This window comes from Lagopus muta, chromosome 6, assembly GCF_023343835.1.
Source record: "Lagopus muta isolate bLagMut1 chromosome 6, bLagMut1 primary, whole genome shotgun sequence".
Lineage (NCBI taxonomy): Eukaryota > Metazoa > Chordata > Aves > Galliformes > Phasianidae > Lagopus > Lagopus muta.
Window position 1 is genome coordinate 52,097,885 of NC_064438.1, and position 18,020 is coordinate 52,115,904.

General features: G+C 39.7%; 1 protein-coding gene and 1 long non-coding RNA gene across 3 annotated transcripts in view; one reads left to right on the forward strand and one right to left on the reverse strand.

Moving 5' to 3' along the window:
- NUDT14 (nudix hydrolase 14) overlaps window positions 1–18,020 on the reverse strand; it is a 52,025-nt gene that overhangs the window by 19,697 nt on the left and 14,308 nt on the right. Inside the window, exons 1-2 of one of the 2 annotated variants that reach the window (XM_048950241.1) lie at window positions 8,796–8,971; window positions 6,118–6,161 (exon numbers count right to left, since the gene is read on the reverse strand). In XM_048950241.1, the coding sequence (XP_048806198.1) occupies window positions 6,118–6,161; window positions 8,796–8,819 (68 nt within the window). In that variant the 5' untranslated portion in view covers window positions 8,820–8,971. Of the gene's footprint in view, window positions 1–6,117; window positions 6,162–8,795; window positions 8,972–18,020 lie in introns of those variants that run through there. The other variant, XM_048950239.1, reaches the window with a different exon arrangement.
- Window positions 8,089–11,704, forward strand: LOC125695569 (uncharacterized). Its single transcript, XR_007377996.1, has 4 exons — window positions 8,089–8,561; window positions 8,668–8,722; window positions 9,002–9,119; window positions 11,374–11,704. It is a non-coding gene; the product is annotated as an uncharacterized LOC125695569 (long non-coding RNA).

Here is an 18,020-nt window from a genome sequence, read left to right on the forward strand (position 1 = left end):
TTACTTTTACCAATCCCAGATGCTGGCGATGCCCACGTTACTGTCTGTAGATGATGTAAACACCTCCAGCACTCCTTTCAGACAGAAGAGGTTTAAGTCAAACCCATTCAGAAGCAAAGCAAAGACCTTAGATTTCACTGACTAGAAGAAAACAAACATGTACACTTCTGTTGTATAATACTGAAAAATACTTAAAAGAGACATTTCTGAAGTTGTAAAAACTAAATGTCGCTAATTTGGCCACCAAAGACCTCCATTTAGAAATGCATGACTCATCAACCAAAACTCTGATGTATGTGCTTACATTTAAGTATGTTTATTAACTCATGTAATTTTCCAATGAATCAATGCCCCGAATAAGTATTTTATCCCCATCTTATTCTATTTGGTAGAGTTTATAAGGTAGGTGGTGATTTAATGACAGCCGCTTAAAAAGGTAAAATCAGAACTCGAAAATCTGGCTTCTGATTTTGTGTTTTTCTCTGATAACTTTACAGCATGAAACGCATTTAGTTTTGCCCCACCATAACATCACCCCGATAGCATCCTTGATAAACAGATACTGGCTCTAGACCTGAGCACTTCCAGTGACAGGGATTACAGAACATGCCTTTCCAGATTTTCTTAATGCCAATTGTTTAAACAAAAAAGTTTCTTAGCATTTCAATTTTGGAATATTTTCTGTACAACGCCATTCTTCCTTGTTCTGTCATTGGTTACTGACGAGACGAAAAGGTTCTGGTCCGCTTTCTAACATTCCTTCCCATTTTCCTGATAAGCAGTAATTTCTCTCTCCAGTCGCATCACCCTCTGCACCAACATGCCCTGCCATCATTACTTTTTCCCTCAGCTGTTGTTTCCCTCAACTTTTCATCATTTCTGTTGTTTGTTGAACTATATCTGGTACATTATCTCCTCTACTATCTTTGAAGATAAGGATGAGAACTCTGGAGCACTGACACCCTGGAGATGTTACAAAGACAGAGGAGCTTTACAGCACAACATATTGCTGCGCACAAGAGGCACATGCTACCCAAGAAAGATTAATTTTTTCTTAAGCTGTGAAGATGCTAAAAGGCTGTATTTTACCCATTCTGAAGCTACTGTGATAATTCTTGTGCAAAGGAAGCATCTGAGTTAAATTTCACGGCATCTTATAATACACCAGGACATAAACCAGAAAAATACATGCGGGATTAAATTTCCATAAAGCCCAACCGATCCGGCGTATGAAATAGGAGAAGGAATTTAATCTACTCCTATAACATGCTCAGGGCACATGACTTCCACCATATCTCCAGCACTGCTGCTGCAGCCACCGGGTCGGAATAGCAGCCGGCTGCCTGTGGCTGCAGCAACCTGGGCTGCAGCCACGGGGTGGGCAGTGGGGCTGTGGGTAGCCATCCCAAGAGCAGCTTTCTCCTCCCATGCTGTGCTGCCAGGCTTTCTGTGGGTCTCAAGAACCTGTGGGAGACCACACTGATTTCTTCTGTCCCCTTTTACCTGCAAACTGATGGGAAGCTCTACTTGTCAGCTGCCTCTGCAGTACATACAGCCTGCAGCCTCCTCACTGAGCAAACACTTCAAGTAAGAATGAAGTTGCTTTTAATGAGAAATGAATTGATCTCTTACCTTCAAAGAAGTCAATCTCATAATGCAGCAATTTTATTTCCTCCCCTTTTAGAGAGATGTGAAAGAAAAGGAAGTTTTTTTCCATTCATAATTTTTAAGTCAGGAACTATTCCTATGACACTGTGACATGTTTTTGTAGTCTAACCCAAAGTATAACTGTGCATGTGCATTGGAACTTTGTTGTAAACTTTTGGGTCCTTGTGCCTTTTTCTTGTCTCATGACGTTGTCAGGGTCAGGAGGAGCTCACCTAAACAATGCAATTCAAGCTCCTCAATTTTCCTTTTCCTTTTAAATGTAGTGTTCTTTAGATTGACATTTTGATAGTTCTAAATAGAGAAGTAGCCATAATTTTGCTTTATATCCAGTCTGAAATGTGTCCTAATTGTCAATTACAAAAAGTTTCTTGCTCTTTACATTACTACCCCAAGCACAAAAGCAAGCGCATGACTCCGCACTGACCTTCATCTGTTCCCAAATTGTGTCTTTTAAAAGCCTTGAATCCGCTTAAGGGGAGCTGCTGAAACCTGAAACGAACTAAGTCTATTGCTTTATAGAGTAGATGAATGTAAAACTGAAGTATTACATTTCAGGCTCTTACTGTACTAAATATAGCAGAATTAGGATGCGGGGGAATATAACCAGAGTGAGTCTGGTTTTAGAGACAAGATTTTTGTTACAGACATCGATGACTATTTTGTAATACTTGGTCTATTCCTGTTCCTGACAGAATATCACTGTAAATGGGCAGAAGTAAAATGTCCTCCCAATCAAGAGATTTGTATTGAACACCAGTGATCTTAAAAAACAACAACAAAACTCTCCCCCTAAAGACCACCACACCAGCTGCTGAGTACTTTTGAAAGACCCAAGTGTAAGAAGCACCCTGCATTTAGATTTTCATTCTCTTGTGCTCTGCATGATTCTCTTAAAGGTGCATTTAAAAATGTGGAAATAAATCAGTTGACTATTCAGAGGAAAAGTAAGAGTCCATATGTATTTGCCAAAGAAACATGAACTGAAATGCAAGTCCTTGGGACCAGAATTACAATGAATGCATTATTTGCAGGCAGAGCAGTGGCTTTTGACTTGATAGATTTCTTGACAAGTTCACAGTTTTTTGACAGTCATCAGATGAGAAATGTAGCATTTATTAAGCATATTTAATTTACTTACAAAAAAAAAAAATCACAGAAATTTTCAGGTCCTAAGAGACTTTTGTGGATCACCTGAGTCAATCTCCTTCTCATCCTAGAGCTAACTTCAGAGCTAGGCTCTGGTTGAGCAATACTCAACTGACTTTTCATAGAATCACAGAATCATTAAGGCTGGAAAAGATAATGTAGTCCAAGTGCCAACCCACCCCACCATGCCACTGCCCACATCCCTCAGTGCCACATCTCCATGGCTCTTGAACACATCCAGGGACGGTGACTCCACATCCTTCCTGGGCAGCTGTGCCAGTGACAGACCACTTCTTCCGAGAAGAAACCTTTCCTAATATCCAATCTGAACCTCCCACGATGCAACTTAGTTTTTAACAATATCATTTTTGAAAGTCTGCCTTGGTAACAGTTGATTGTGTGACCAGTAATAATTTCGGAAGAAAAAAAAAAAAAAACCAACAAAAATCAACTCTTTAAATAGAGTAGTGGGATTGAGAGTAAGCATAAATTGTTCAGCATAAATTACAAACTAAATAAAGCACTGTGGGCTCAAATTCAGATCTGCAGTAACTAAGAAAGAAGGGGGGAAAAAAAAGGAAAATCAAATACAAATGTACCATTTCAGCTTGCACCAGTGTTACGGCAGCTTGTGGATGTATAAAGGATACTGATAATGAGCCCTCCTGATATGTGTTTAAGATTTTTAAAATAGGTGACTCACACCTAAGGCAAGTGAATTGACTGCTGCAGTGCTCATGTCTTCCTCTTTGTTAAATTCAATCAGCTGTTCATCTGAACAGTTGGAAAGGATACATTTATACGGAAATAACTCTCTTGCTAAACATTTTCCTGTATCAAATATATATTCTGATAAAAATCTGCTGAATATTGGCTTACGCTGACCTCATCCAAAATGAGAAAAAACACTGAGGTCCCAGAGGAGCCCAGAGCACAAGCTCTCAGTTTACTGTCATACAGCACGTATCAACTGTACAGAAATTTATAATGCCCTTATATGTGTATTTTGCAGATCTGCCACTCTAATCTGTAGTTCAATTTAGATACAGTTATAAACAGTTGTTTTTTTTAAATGAAGCATTTAATGGTATTACAGCATTTTCAGGAAAAAAAAAAAAAAAAGCACTTTTGAAAAAGGTGTCTTAAATTTGGAAACTCCTACAATCTTCCTGAATGAGACCATCATTTCCTAACTTCATGCACTAGGCAATCATGATCAACAGCACGTGTGTCATGGAAACTGCTCTTCTCCAATATCTTATCCTTCATTAAGGCCCTTAAACCTGTAAGGGCCCTCTAAGTATATATTCCTCTACACACTTCAGCAGATGGAAATGACTTTTCCTTACAACTAGCATCACAGCTATCTTACAAAGATACAGTAAAACACAGTTTATCAAAAGCTGACAAGGAATTCTTGACTAATCCATTTGATAATAATTGACTTTCCATTCACAAAGAAAGATTATGCAAAAGCATGGATTTCCTATGCAGAAAGTGCACATTATTACCTTTGATTTCAGAAGTTGCCATGAATTTACTTGCAAAAGAGCATTAGGCATTCTGCAGTTCAACAGTGATCACTAATAAGTTTGGATGGCAGCTGTTGTACATCTGAAGCTAACAAATGTTATGTGGCCAGAGATGACTGGCACGACATGTGTCTGTAGCCTTTTTATACAGTTATGTACTCAACTATTTTAAAAATGTTCACAAAAGTCCTTCAGAAATACCGTTCTCAACAAGTTCATGGAAAAACAAGCCTTTAATATTTACCCCGCTCAGTTAGTTGCATATGCTCACACATTATCGCACAGTGACACAAAAGTAATGACAAGTTATTTTTCTGGAAGTCATGCCCTCCTTAGCACTCTGATTAGAGGCTGGATTCACTTTCTTGAAAGTACAAGGCATATATTCAATTTCCAGCAATCAATTATCATTTCAGGCTTTGTATCTGTGATCATAAATCCCAGCACATGCCCACACGGACAAAGTGCAAAGACTGAACAGTCTTCCAGGCAAATTCCAAAAGCAAGTGTAAAGTAATGAAATATCACTCTCTTTTCTGTTTTTAACCTCAAGCAGTAGAAGCTTTTTTAAATTTTCCTCAATTTAATATTTTCATAGACATCCTGAAAGCCTTATGTTCATATCTTTATGCTGATAGAAAGTGTCACTATCACCAAAGTGATGCAAATATCCATCTCAGGAACCTACAAAAAAATATAAGCACTCTAAGGACTGAGAGGGTTCTGACAGAAAAATTTCAGAAAATACAAATGATTTTACTGACCTCATACAGAACAAGAATACATTCCCCAGGATGACTCTGATTGTTCCAGCTACTTTTGCCGTAAGTGCTTTGCTATATTTTTACATGAATCAATTCAGAAAGGCTTTTTCCAGGGAAAAGTTGCTACTTTTGCTTTTTATTTTTCTATTTTCCAACACTTGAATTTTCAGTGACTAGATCATACCTTTGTACAATGTAAAAAGTCAAATATTTTATTATTAAATAAGTCTGAGACTGAGTCTCTCTCATACATACTCTGTTTGCTATTATTTTGCACGAACTGATATATAAAGTCAGGAGATAATTTCTTTTTTTTCTTAATAGGAGAAATAAAATTGGAAAGACAGAAGAAAGCCGAAGGCCATCCATTCCAAGTTAAAGGAAAAGAAAGACAGAGAGCTGTTGGAGAGGGTCCAGAGGAGAGCCACAAAGACGATCAGGGGACTGGAGCACCTCCCCTATGAAGACAGGCTGAGGGAGCTGGGCTTGTTCACCCTGGAGAAAAGAAGGAGAAAAGGCGGCTTCCTTCTTGAGGTCACCTCAAGATGGTGACCTCATTGCAGCCTTTCAGTACCTAAAGGAGCCTATAAACAGGAGGGGAGTCAACTCTTTGAAAGGGTTGATAACTGCAGGATGAGGGGAAATGGTTTTAAGCTGAGGGAGGGAAGATTTAGGTTGGATGTCAGGGGGAAGTTCTTTATAGAGAGAGTGGTGAGGTGCTGGAACAGCTGCCCAGAGAGGTTGTGGATGCTCCATCCCTAAAAGTGCTCAAGGCCAGGTTGGATGGGGCCCTGGGCAGCCTGGTCTAGCATCAAATGTGGAGGTTGGTGGCCCTGCATGTGGCAGGGGGTTGGAGATTCATGATCCTTGAGGTCCCTTCCTACCCTGGTCGTGCTGTGATTCTGTGAGGAACGGAATATTCAAAACATTAAGGTTTGACCATTGGAAGAATACAGCGTGAAATACAACTTGAAGACAAAAGGAAGTAATGTTATTCCATCTGTTACCTGTCATGTGTCCTCATAAAGTCCCAAAACTTCTTAGCGCCATTCTGGGGAAAAAAAAGTAATAAATGTGTCAGTAAAATTAATTCCAAGTGAGAACTGATTATAATGAAATTGAGCAAAAAAAATTTAACAGGTGTGTTTTTAAAAATTTGATAGAGCTGATTTTATTGATGAGATTATTCTGGATTCTGACAGTACGTATTACAGACGCTGGGAACTATCTCAGGCCATTCCAAACATTAAATACACTACACTACTCTGACTGCTAATGTACAACATAGCCTTTGGGTCCAGCTCCGGCCGCAGTGTCTACTCACACCCCCAATTTAATCACCATGTACCAGGAATCACAGAATCACAGAATCACAGAATCACCCGGGTTGGAAGGGACCCCAAGGATCATGTAGTTCCAACCCCCCTGCCTAGCAGGGCCACCAAACATACACATTCAGATCAGGTTGCCCAGGACCCCGTCCAACCTGGCCTTAAACACGTCCAAGGACGGGGCGTCCACAACCTCCCTGGGCAGCCCGTTCCAGGGCCTAACCACTCTCCTAGTAAAGAACTTCCCCCTAACATCCAACCTAAATCTTCCCTCCTTCAACTTAAAACCATTTCCCCTAGTCCTGCTGTTGTCAGCCCTTTTGAAGAGTTTACTCCCCTCCTGGGTGTAGGTTCCCTTCAGGTATTGATAGGCTGCAATGAGGTCACCCCGCAGCCTTCTCTTCTCCAGGCTGAACAAGCCCAACTCCCTCAGCCTGTCCTCATAGGGGAGGTGCTCCAGCCCCCTGATCATCTTAGTCGCCCTCCTCTGGACCCTTTCCAAAATCTCAATGTCCTTCTTGTACTGAGGGCTCCACACCTGGACACAGTACTCCAGGTGGGGCCTCACAAGAGCCGAGTAGAGAGGGACAATCACCTCCCTGTCCCTGCTGACCACCCCTCTCCTGATGGAGCCCAGGATCCCATTTGCCTTTCGAGCTGCCAGAGCGCACTGCTGGCTCATGTTCAGTCTCTCGTCCATCAGGACCCCCAGGTCCTTCTCTGCCGAGCTGCTCTCAAGGACCACTCCTCCCAGCCTGTACAGGTGCCTGGGGTTCTTCCGGCCCAAATGCAAAAGGAAGGCATATGCAGCTAAGTTTTAACCAGTAAAATAACCCACAGATCTACATTCTCCCATGGTACCTGTGCAGAATAGTTCATCTTTTCAGGACAGCCCCTGCTGAACTGATTTAGGATCCAGGCTCAGAAGGTTGAAGCCCACACCTAATTGATGTTTCATATTTTGGTTTCTGCTTTCCAGCATTAGGAAACATACTGACAAAACCAAACCAAACCATTGAACATGTTTGCAGAGTTATTTCTCTGACTTTATATCCTACAAAAGGTGATTCTCGGGTAGCCTCCATGCCACTGTTTACCACTTGTAAGTCATCTTGTCCTCTGCTCTCTTAAAATGAGTGACACCTACCACAGCACAGCTGAAAGCAACTCCTGAAAGCACTTTTCCACAGTGACCATGTAAACACTTACTTGCACACATATCTATGTTCTGTAATAACTTACATCAGTCCATACATACTAGTTAAGAGACATGTATATACTTTGGTACCTATTTTAAGTTTATTAGACACATGGCAGTATTTTTCAACTGTACAAATCAAAGGACTTGCCTCCTAAGTCAGGTTTAAGTCTGTGTCACAGAATAGGACTCGAGGAAATTCAGTCAGTTGATACCTTTTTTGTATTAGCAAACAAAAACCAGACCAGCTGAAGACATACAAACCTTAAATATGCTTCATGTGAAGAGCAGCACAAGCTCTCTGTTATAACGTATACTTTAGCAGATGATCAAACCCTAAGCAACTGGTTAATGATTTAAAGCAGGTAAATGCAAGCAATGAAAGAAGAAACAAGTTCAGTTGGTTGGTAAAGGTGCCAACCAATATAGAAAGGCTCTTCAGCTCTATTACAGATGTCATGACTACCAAGTACACAACAGCTGGTGGGGATTAGATAACAAGCACCCTGGTTCAGAGATTAAGCTCCTGAGCTCTATGAGTTTACCAAGCTTTTTGGAAGAGTGACGGTTTGCTTGCTAGCTGGGTTTTCCTTCATTCCCACAGCTCTAATTATAAACAGTTGTCCACCTCAAGAGAAACTTTAGTCTACTCTTCCATCAATGCCTGTGCATAACTTCTGTAGCATTGACAGGAATCAAATGTATGCATCAGAAAAGAAGCCATGTCAATGCTTAAATGCAACAATGTTGAAAGAGAAATAACGACAGCAAATTCTCAGGGTGAACTGAAATACTAAAACCCTTGGCCATCAAACTGAGTACATCCAATCTGTTCCACCTGGTGACAGACAGAAGAACAACTTTGAAAAGACTGTGACACAACAGATATTTGCAACTTAAAAGCACAGGCCAGTGCTGTGTGGTAAGATAATTTAAGGCATTACATCCATAAGTTCTGCTCAATCCTCTCAGAGATTTATTTCTACACGTAAGATGAATGAATGTGCGATATTTTTTCTTGCTTGCAGACTGCAGTGCAATTTGCTGTTTGACATGAGTGACTTGAGGAACTGTGAACTAGAGGTAACACCTTCTATATGTACCTTCGTATCAGTTCACCAGCTCCAACCTCCTCCTGCCACCACAGTTAAGATACCTGTCCATCCATTCGTCGTATCATTCGTCGTAATTTCTCCTTCCCTTGACAAAAATATGGGTGTCCAACTGATGGAGATGACAGACACACCTACATCAAGGCTATCCTAGATTAATTTATGCTCTTAGTCCTGTGATATTACTTCCTACGGTATGATCCCAACAACAATCCTACTGGCTTTTTCCTCTTCCCATCATTTCTTATAGAATCTGATTGCTTTGGAGTACTTAAGGAAGGGTTTCATACAGCTGAAGAAAATTAAACCCTGGAGAACGAGCCTTAACCAGATGGGATCCATGAGATCTGAACATCCTCTTCTCACAGGTGAGCCCCATTAACATTAGCAGAGTCTACCTCATAGATGTGCATGCAATTTTTAACAAAAAAGGTAAAAGAAACTTAGTATGTAAAAACAGAAATGAATCAGAATCATACAAGATAAATCTTTTTCTTTAGTTTGTAAGTGGTTGGACAGCACATAAAGAACTTTCACTAGAACATAATTCAGTTAGTTTAAGACTCAAATTCAAAACAAGTCACAAATTAATTTCAATCTGTCCACTCAAGAAGCTGGTTATGATGGTACACTCTGACTGGACAATGTTATTAAGCTCTTGTCTGCCTATATTTGAATAAAAAAATATTTTATATGATCAACCTGCACCTGTCCAAATAAAGAAATCAATAAACAAATGAAACATTCCAACATCTCATTATTTACAATGGCAGAAACTCAAATGAGCACCAGCCATGCCCTATTGTCCAAGCCAAATGTAATTTGAACCCAACTGTATGGAGTTGAGTTCCTATTGTACCCAATGTGTGGTTCATTCCTAACAGACTAGTATGAAGGTTGCTAATTATTAATAGCATGTAAACAGTTACCAATGATTCTTATGCTGCTTTACATACTTTACAGAACATTAATTCCAACCAGTTTCTGACCACCTATGTGAAGCTGTATGAAATATCTCTATCTTAGCTGTAAGACAAAAATTTTATTTGCAGAACTGATCAAAATTCATGCTTTCAAAAACTGGGTAGCCATGACGATTTGTTACATTAAACTGCCCCATTCTGTATATCCTGTCTTCTGCCTTTGACAGCACTTCTCTTATCATCCCAATTACAGATCCCAACTGCAAAGAATTAAAAGATGCAAGTGATCAACATACTCTCAGGAAGCAGCAGTGTCTTTGTGAAATGGAAAGGCTCTCTCAAACACTTAATGTTGTTCATTTTAATACAGATACATTTGTTTTACTGTAAATAATCCATTCTCCAATGTCTGCTAAGGAACAATCAAAGTATCTCTCAATGAAGCGTGAGAAGTAAGCATAATACATCCTTGTGAGGTCTTAACACTGACACTTAGTACTTCACATTTAAAACAGATTCTGTTGTTATCCTTCAAAAGGGAAATTTCACATTTTATAAAGACATGTCAACAGTAGTTTGTATTAGTTTTTATTTGTTTGGAATAGCAGTTTTGATACTCTCAGCAGCACTGTGTAAGACATGGTTTGGTAAATCTTTAATTATAATGTAATCATGCTCTAGTTCTGTGCTCAGTGATCAGGTCCTGGGATGCTGCAGTGCTGGTCTACTGCATATAGTATGTGTAAATTAACGAAGCTGTATTCCAGGGGAGGTAGCATATGAGACAACTTCATTCCCGGTTACTCAGAAACCAGATTACTTACATAAGAACAAACTGCATAAGAAAGCCATATCAGGCCAGACGAGATGTCCAACTTGCCTGATACATCGCCTCTGACAGTGAAAGGAAAGTTTAGGGATAGAGAAAGCATACTGCAGCGCTTCCCCAGGACACTCTTTCTGACCTTTGACAAAAGGTAGTTGAAAGATGTCAGAAGACCATCCCACCACAAGGCATCCAAATTAAACACAGTCCTCTCCTTTTCCAACCCAGAAAAGCAAGCAGGAATAGCAATTTCTATTCTACTTGCAGGCACAGTAGTTTGTCACAGGTTTGAATTGATAACGCCATTGACAACTTAGAATCCCAACACTATACTACAAGCTTCCCAGTCAACATAAGAAGAACTTGATCCCTTTTGGCTCAAGTGATTGCAGGACAACCATGCACTGGAAAGCACTCTCTACTTGGTTAAGCGTTGACAGTAGATTTAAGTTCAGCAGATGTCACCCCTACCAGCAGAGATCTGTATGTGATGCCACCCATACCTGATCTGCACATTCTCCAGGAAATGAAGACCCTTCTTGCACCTGCTCTTTGCCATACTTACAGACAGGAGTCTGTTCACACTATCTATGACAGACAAGTTAGACTTGACTACAGCCTCTGATCAGAATACCATTCTTTTAGCCACCTACACAATCTAGCTAAAGTACCTGGACACACGCTGCACCAGGGTCCTCTGCCTTCTCCACTACTTTATGTCATATAATGTCTGAATGATGCAGTCACATTGTCAGTCTAGCAAACACAGAGGATCACTTTTGCTTACTAAAGGAATCCACTGAAGACTTAGCCCAGCCTAGCCAAGAAGGAGTGGAATAAAGACATGAAACATTCACTGCCTTTATCTTGCAGGGGGTGCTCCTCACATCAGAGACAGATGATGGAGTTTTCCCAAGGATCACTGCACTCCCATCAAAGAATGGGGTCTCCTGACAAAGCAGAAGTCTTCAAAATTACAAATGATATGAAGATGGTGGATACGAAACAACTGTTCACTGGCTCCCAGAACTGAGAAGCACTTTGTCATAGAAGCACTTTGTCTTCCTGAAGGGCCAAGGCCTACCTGGCTGCTGAACTGGCCCTGCTCAAGGAAGCAGCGTAAGGCCAGCAGGCTGCCTTCCTTTTCTATGTACAAAATGATTAACTGATCGTTTCTGAAACACCCAGTTGCAAAGTGCATTACACACAGGTTTTAAAATATTCTCATTTAAGGTTTAAACTTCCTGGCCTCATTTTTATGGAAGTTCTATTCCTAAGAGTAAACTAAAAACATGCCACTATAACAGACAGGAGAACATTCCAAAAATCTCTTTAAATGCTTTCTTTGACAGCAGGAAACAATTGCTACAGGATGGTTAGGACAAGGGTGTCTAAAACAACTCCTCACCGTGCAGGTTTACTGTAACACATTTCCCACAGTGCCACTGTAGGGAGGCTAGGCCACTTAAAAAACAAATTTATGTTAGAACTGCACCTATTTAAATGACAGCCAACCTTCTTGTAATGAACTCTGCATGGACAACGTGTGACTGGAGTAGAAAATGTATTTGCCTAGGCCCTACTTCAAGCTCCTCTTGTATTTGCTTCTTTAAAGCATTTGACAATTTAAACAGCTACTGAATTGAAAATGTTGGCCAGGAGCATCTCCTATGTTTATCCAGGGAAAGCTGCTGCTTGGACAAAGTTTCCAAGGACTGCACAGTATCAGCAAAGTCACCTCAGTAAAGGGCCAGTACTTTATTAGACTTCCTTACATCAGACTTTTCAGGAAACTAACAGCAGGCTAAGCAAGCTGATCACTTAAAATGCAGCAGATTTGTGTCCAAAATAAGCAAACCTCACATATGCCATTAAAAAGAGGGAAAAATATATATATCTGTCCTTGACAATGATTAACTTCTTACTGTTTACATTACAGGAGAGACAACAAGACGTTTGGCGACCTATTGTGATAGGCATTAAAAACAGGTAATGGGAACAGTTCCTGTTGAATGATCTTCAATTCAGTTAGAGCCTAGACAAAGTCGGTGTAAACAAACAGGCAGTTAAGGAAGAAAGGCAGATACATACTAACATGGTATAGATAAGCTACGTGGAGATGTTACGAGGGGTAAAATGACAAACACCAGTAATGATCGCTTAGATTCTACCAGTTGGACTGGGTTTAAAGTAGTTACCCAAGAAATGAATGTTCCACGTTTGTGAAAAAAAAACAGAACTCCTGAAGTTGACATAATTATAACAGAAATAACTCTGCTACTCCACTTACTCCATTTTCACAGTACTAAGACAAAAGAACAGCTGATGTCCTTAATCCAAGGGTTATGACCATTCTTTAAGCAATAAAAGTTACTCCGTAGGTAAAGAAAAACAGGTAAGAAAACTAGTTGGCAAATAATGGTCTTTAACCAGAGCTAGCAGTGCCAAGCAAGTGTGCAGTCCCTGTTTAATCATTTACACATCATGAAGCACTAAAACTCCCTACAGGAATAATCTGAGTTTGCTGTCTTCTCGGAGAAATACTCTCAGAAGTATTTGTGTATTTTTCTCATTAAATGCAAAGTTATTTTCTGCTGCACACTTTCCATATTCAACTAGAGTCGTAGAATACAATGAGTTGGACAGGACCCATGAGGACCATTAAATCCATGCCCTGGAATCCAACTCATCTTCTATAAGTGTATTTATACAATTTGGTACCAGTGTGCTTGATGTTGCCTCTATCCAGGTGGAAATTCACATTTCCTTGCTGAGGAATCTACTTGTTGCCCAGAACTGCCTGGTAAGAGAATGCCAAACTCATCACTTTATTAGCTGGGTCTTTTCAGGTTAATCCACATGAAATGGATGCCCTGGGAATCAAGTAACTGATTCCGGAAGACAGACAAAAATCTGTACCAATTCAGGCAGTTCCTGCAGCCTCTTGCTACTTTATTTTCTTAAGTGGTCTTAGCTTAATGCTTTTCACTCAAATTCACCTTTTTACGATCAATAAAATCTGCAAAGAGTTACATCTATAATAACAGTAACTCAGTAATTCAGTACTCCCTGGTTTATAAAACATCACAGAATCACACAATTGTAGGGGTTGGAAGGGACCTCCAGAGATCATCGAGTCCAACCCCCTGCCAAAGCAGGTTCCCTACACCAGGTAAATATATGCTCCTAAAATAATAAATTATACCCTGACGATGTGCATCAACTGTTGCTTCTTCATCAACCAGTCACAGCTCCTGGAGTACACAAAGTGGACTTCCCTGCTATAAACCAAGCAAGACAGGAGAGACTGGATGCTACAACCTAAGGCCTTAACCTTCTGTATGCGAACCCTTCCCTTCCTTTCTTCCCTCAGTACAGAAGTGCTCCTATCAGTTGAAATTTCCTTGCTACATTTCTTTTTTCCACTTAATGGAATCTGATGTCACACCTGTAATATTCAGTGGAAATCTACCAGGATTTATAAACTTGTATAGACCATTTCTTATTAGTTGAATTATTAATGCTAATACTGCACATTTTCACCTCCCAATCAATGAGTGATCAAATTACCTTGCACTGTCTGAATATTTTACAGCACTTTCAACACTATGCCAAACACAGAAAAGCTATCTAAACAAACAAACAAACATGTTAGCTTTGATGCCAGAAAATCCCCGTTCCCCAGAGTTTGGGATTGTTTTAAAGAAATACAGCATTAATCATCAACATGATACTGCAAAACCCATTTGAAGAACAGAAATTATATGGGGGAAAAAACAGCTGAAACAGGTTTGGACTGGTGCAGTTTTCCAAATAAGAATAAAATAAAATAGCTGCTCCACATGCTTTAGAACTTTTGTTGCTTCCTGTTGAGTATTTCTGTTAGATTAGTAAACCAAGGGGTGCTTAACATCTGTCTTTTTTTTGTTTATAGGAGATAGGGAGCTGTTGTGCTGTCCTGAAATATTGTTTTCATTAACAAAAAAAAAAAAAAAAAAAAGATGCTAACAGTCAAAAATTCACAGATAATTCATATTCAATGTTTTCGTGTTAATAAAACATCTTCATCAAACTATTTTGCATATCAAATCTGTTTGAAGTAATGGCTTATTACAGTTGTAGGGTTTTTTCCTTGTCTACTTCAAAGGTTTGATTTGTGAGAAGCAGGGAGATGGCTGCCATCTTTTTACAGAGTCAAGGAATGGTTTGGGTTGGAAGGGACCATCCAGCTCCAACCCCCTGCCATTGGCAGGACACCTCCTCCCTCCAGAGCAGGTTGCTCACAGCCCCATCCAGCCTGGCCTTGAATGCCTCCATGGAGGGGGCACCCACAACCTCAATGGGCAAACACTGACAGATTTTATGAAAATGCTACATATATTCCAAGAAGAAAAGGAGCACTTTCAGCTGGCATAAAAACATGCAACTTAAAAGAAGAAAGTTCTCAATAAAATCATTCTAACCTTCATTAGCTGAGTGTCTGGCCCTCTTTCTTCTCCTACTGAAGGTATGTATCAGTATTAGCAAACTGTCTTATGCCTGGCTAACACGTGGCAGAACTATTCATTTAAATGTGAACTGTTTCTATTAAAGCCAATCTGAGGGTACAGTTTCTTAACACTAAAGTCAATCTAAACTCAGACTGCCTCTTTTTCTACCCCAGTTGCCCATCTCTTCCCTACCCCTACCATCCCTCGCAATTGTGCAGCCATGCTGCAAGCTGATTCTGGATCATGATCTAAAAAAACAGGCTCCACAACAAAAAACAAGGAAAAAAATGCATTTCAGTAACTGACATGAACGTAAATGCCATTATACACACACGGCGTTTTCACCAATGACTGTTAAACAAAACAGCCTTGGTATCTTCAAAATTATTGTAAGAATATAGAGATGTATCCGATAAGAACTGTTGGAGAGAAAGACACATGCACACAGAAAAAGCCTAAATTACTATTTCAGTTCACACCCACTAATCCACTCCATCAGACTGCACATGCTGGAGTAAATGAAGCCTCATCTTCAAAAGCAATTTGCAGAATTACTTGCTGATGTTGAAGAACTACTTCAAAAGAGTTTAAGTGTTATGGAATTTTACTGTTTTTTAAACAAACCACTGTTTAAGCTCAAGAGGAAAGGGGGGTGGGGGGGGAGTGTTTGTTTTTTAAACAAAGGCTTTAAGATTTCATTCCTAAACTATTCTGAATGTTTATTTTAAAAGCATCATGATTACTAATAATGGTATTTTGCAGTTTTTAACTTACCAGCATTCCAATGCTTCAGTTAGAAAGGACTGTTTTAGTCATTTGTGCCTTTGTGGAATGTGCATGCAAAAATATACAAACTTTTCAAATACATCAAATAGATTAAAAATAAATGCTGTCTCTAAAGTACAAAAATACTGCTGCAAATTGGCTCTAACTGACTACATTAACAATTCTGTAAGTAAGACTAAAACCAGCAAAATTCATAGGGAAAAATCACCCTACTCACTCCAGAGCTCTGCGCCACCACCAGCGGACACAGCACTTCTGGGCAGCGCAGAGCAAGGCAAGGCTGCTGTGGTCACCACTGTGCTCATCTCTTGCATGAAGATCTTGAGTGACAAAGGTGCTCAGCTCTGTGCAAAAGCAAATTCTTTGAGGCATGGACTTGACTTCTTATCTGAAATTAGCTGGAAGACAAAGTTCCTTGAAGAAACGTTAACAGACACCAGTAGAGACCACACCAGGGTTACCTAAAGAGATGTGAAACCTAAGGTCATAGACTATAATTTTTACAACCCATATCAATTTTCTCTTCAAAGTGAGGGTTATTCTGGTAGGAGTTTGTAATGAAACTGCAAACAGATGGTTATGGCAATAGAGTTTGCTGTTCAAAGGTGCAATTTTTTCACACTTTAGGAGGTAAAATAAACAATGGATAACACACTAATTTATTCAACTGTTAATGCAATACTGGGCCAAGCCACTTTGTTCGTTTTATGTACATCAAATGCCAGAACAATTACAACTAAGATACCTGATGTGTAAGTAAACTTTCTCATGTAGTCCTCTGGAAGTTTACTTTTCAGGTCACAGTTTGTTTTTTCATGTGTACTTTTCAACAGTGGAATTGTTGCAGGTTAGTTTGGCATTCAGCTATCAGTAAGATCACTTACTTTTGAATGAAATTTATAAAACCTGACAATTAAGCATATATTAATACATTAAATCAAACCTCTTTTCTGTCCTTGTTTTCTTATGCTTTTAAAATGCACTACTATTAAGAGAGATCACATATATATATTACACGTACTTTATTCAAAGTCAAATATGTAGGAGCATATTGAAATCTATACTACAAAGAGTAAGGATATGGTGCTTGCATGAAGAAACAAGATATGCACAATGGTCACTAACATCATTTTAGATTATATACTCAGCTGGTAATGTTATAACTTGAGATGCAGGTGGGGTTTTTCTGATATCAAGTTGATCCCAGCGAATTCTGTTGTAAATGACCAATTGCTATTAAGCAGGTTTCAGAAACAAGATGTAAATGAATATTCCAGTGCTCTTTTACCTAAATTCCTAAAGCCCACTGCATCCACAGCAAACAAATTCACCTAGCATCTTTACCATCTCTTTCCTTTGTTCCACGCTGTTGTTGTGTTGTTGTTTTTAAAGCAGTAGTTGTCTGGTTTTGTTTATTTATTTTTGCAAATTTGCTATCGAAGAGACAAAAGGAAAAGCTCAGGAAATGTCAGCCACAACGATTTCTTTTGCCCAGTCTGACCCAGGTCAGCGCTCCCATCAAAATAGGACCACCTCCCTTTCCCCACTTCCTGCACGGTCTCCTGCCCTGCAAACAGCACAAATGCTTCTGCAGCCACACACACAGTCGCACTACAGATGGAAGATGGATAAAGGACCTAGACAAGAAAAGCTTCTCCACTGCCAGGCCTGCTGCCATTACATCAGTGTATGTGCCACGTGGGACCAGCATAACCACGACTGTGTCTCTCCAGTTCTTCAGTCGTGATCTCCGAATAATGATGGACGTGCAAGACTTTATGAAGTTCAGTGGGATTAATACACGTATCTTAGAAGACGAGTTGATGCTCAAAGCAACTGACACAACTGTCCTGGGTATACCATGATCAGAAATTGGTAATGCTTCATCGCCTCAATCCTGTGTCAGAACAAGCAAATGTGCTTCTAACATTAAGAGCACATCCCTGAGGAGAAGGAATATGGGTCTTTGATTAGATCATTGCACACCTCCCACATCCAGTGAACATTAAGGGAAATTAAAAATAAAATTCCCCGAACAATCTTGGAGATAAGAAACACAGATTCAATTTTTCAAAATTAATTTGGCGTTAAGGCAACTAGCATACTTCAGATTTTTAACTAGACAGTTTAAAAATGGAAAATAATCAAAATGACACCCCAGCCCATTGCCCCTTTTTTTCTTAAATCACGAAAGAATGTTAAGTTTCATCAAAAGTCTTCTTTCTGGATTCAGAGTAGCACTCC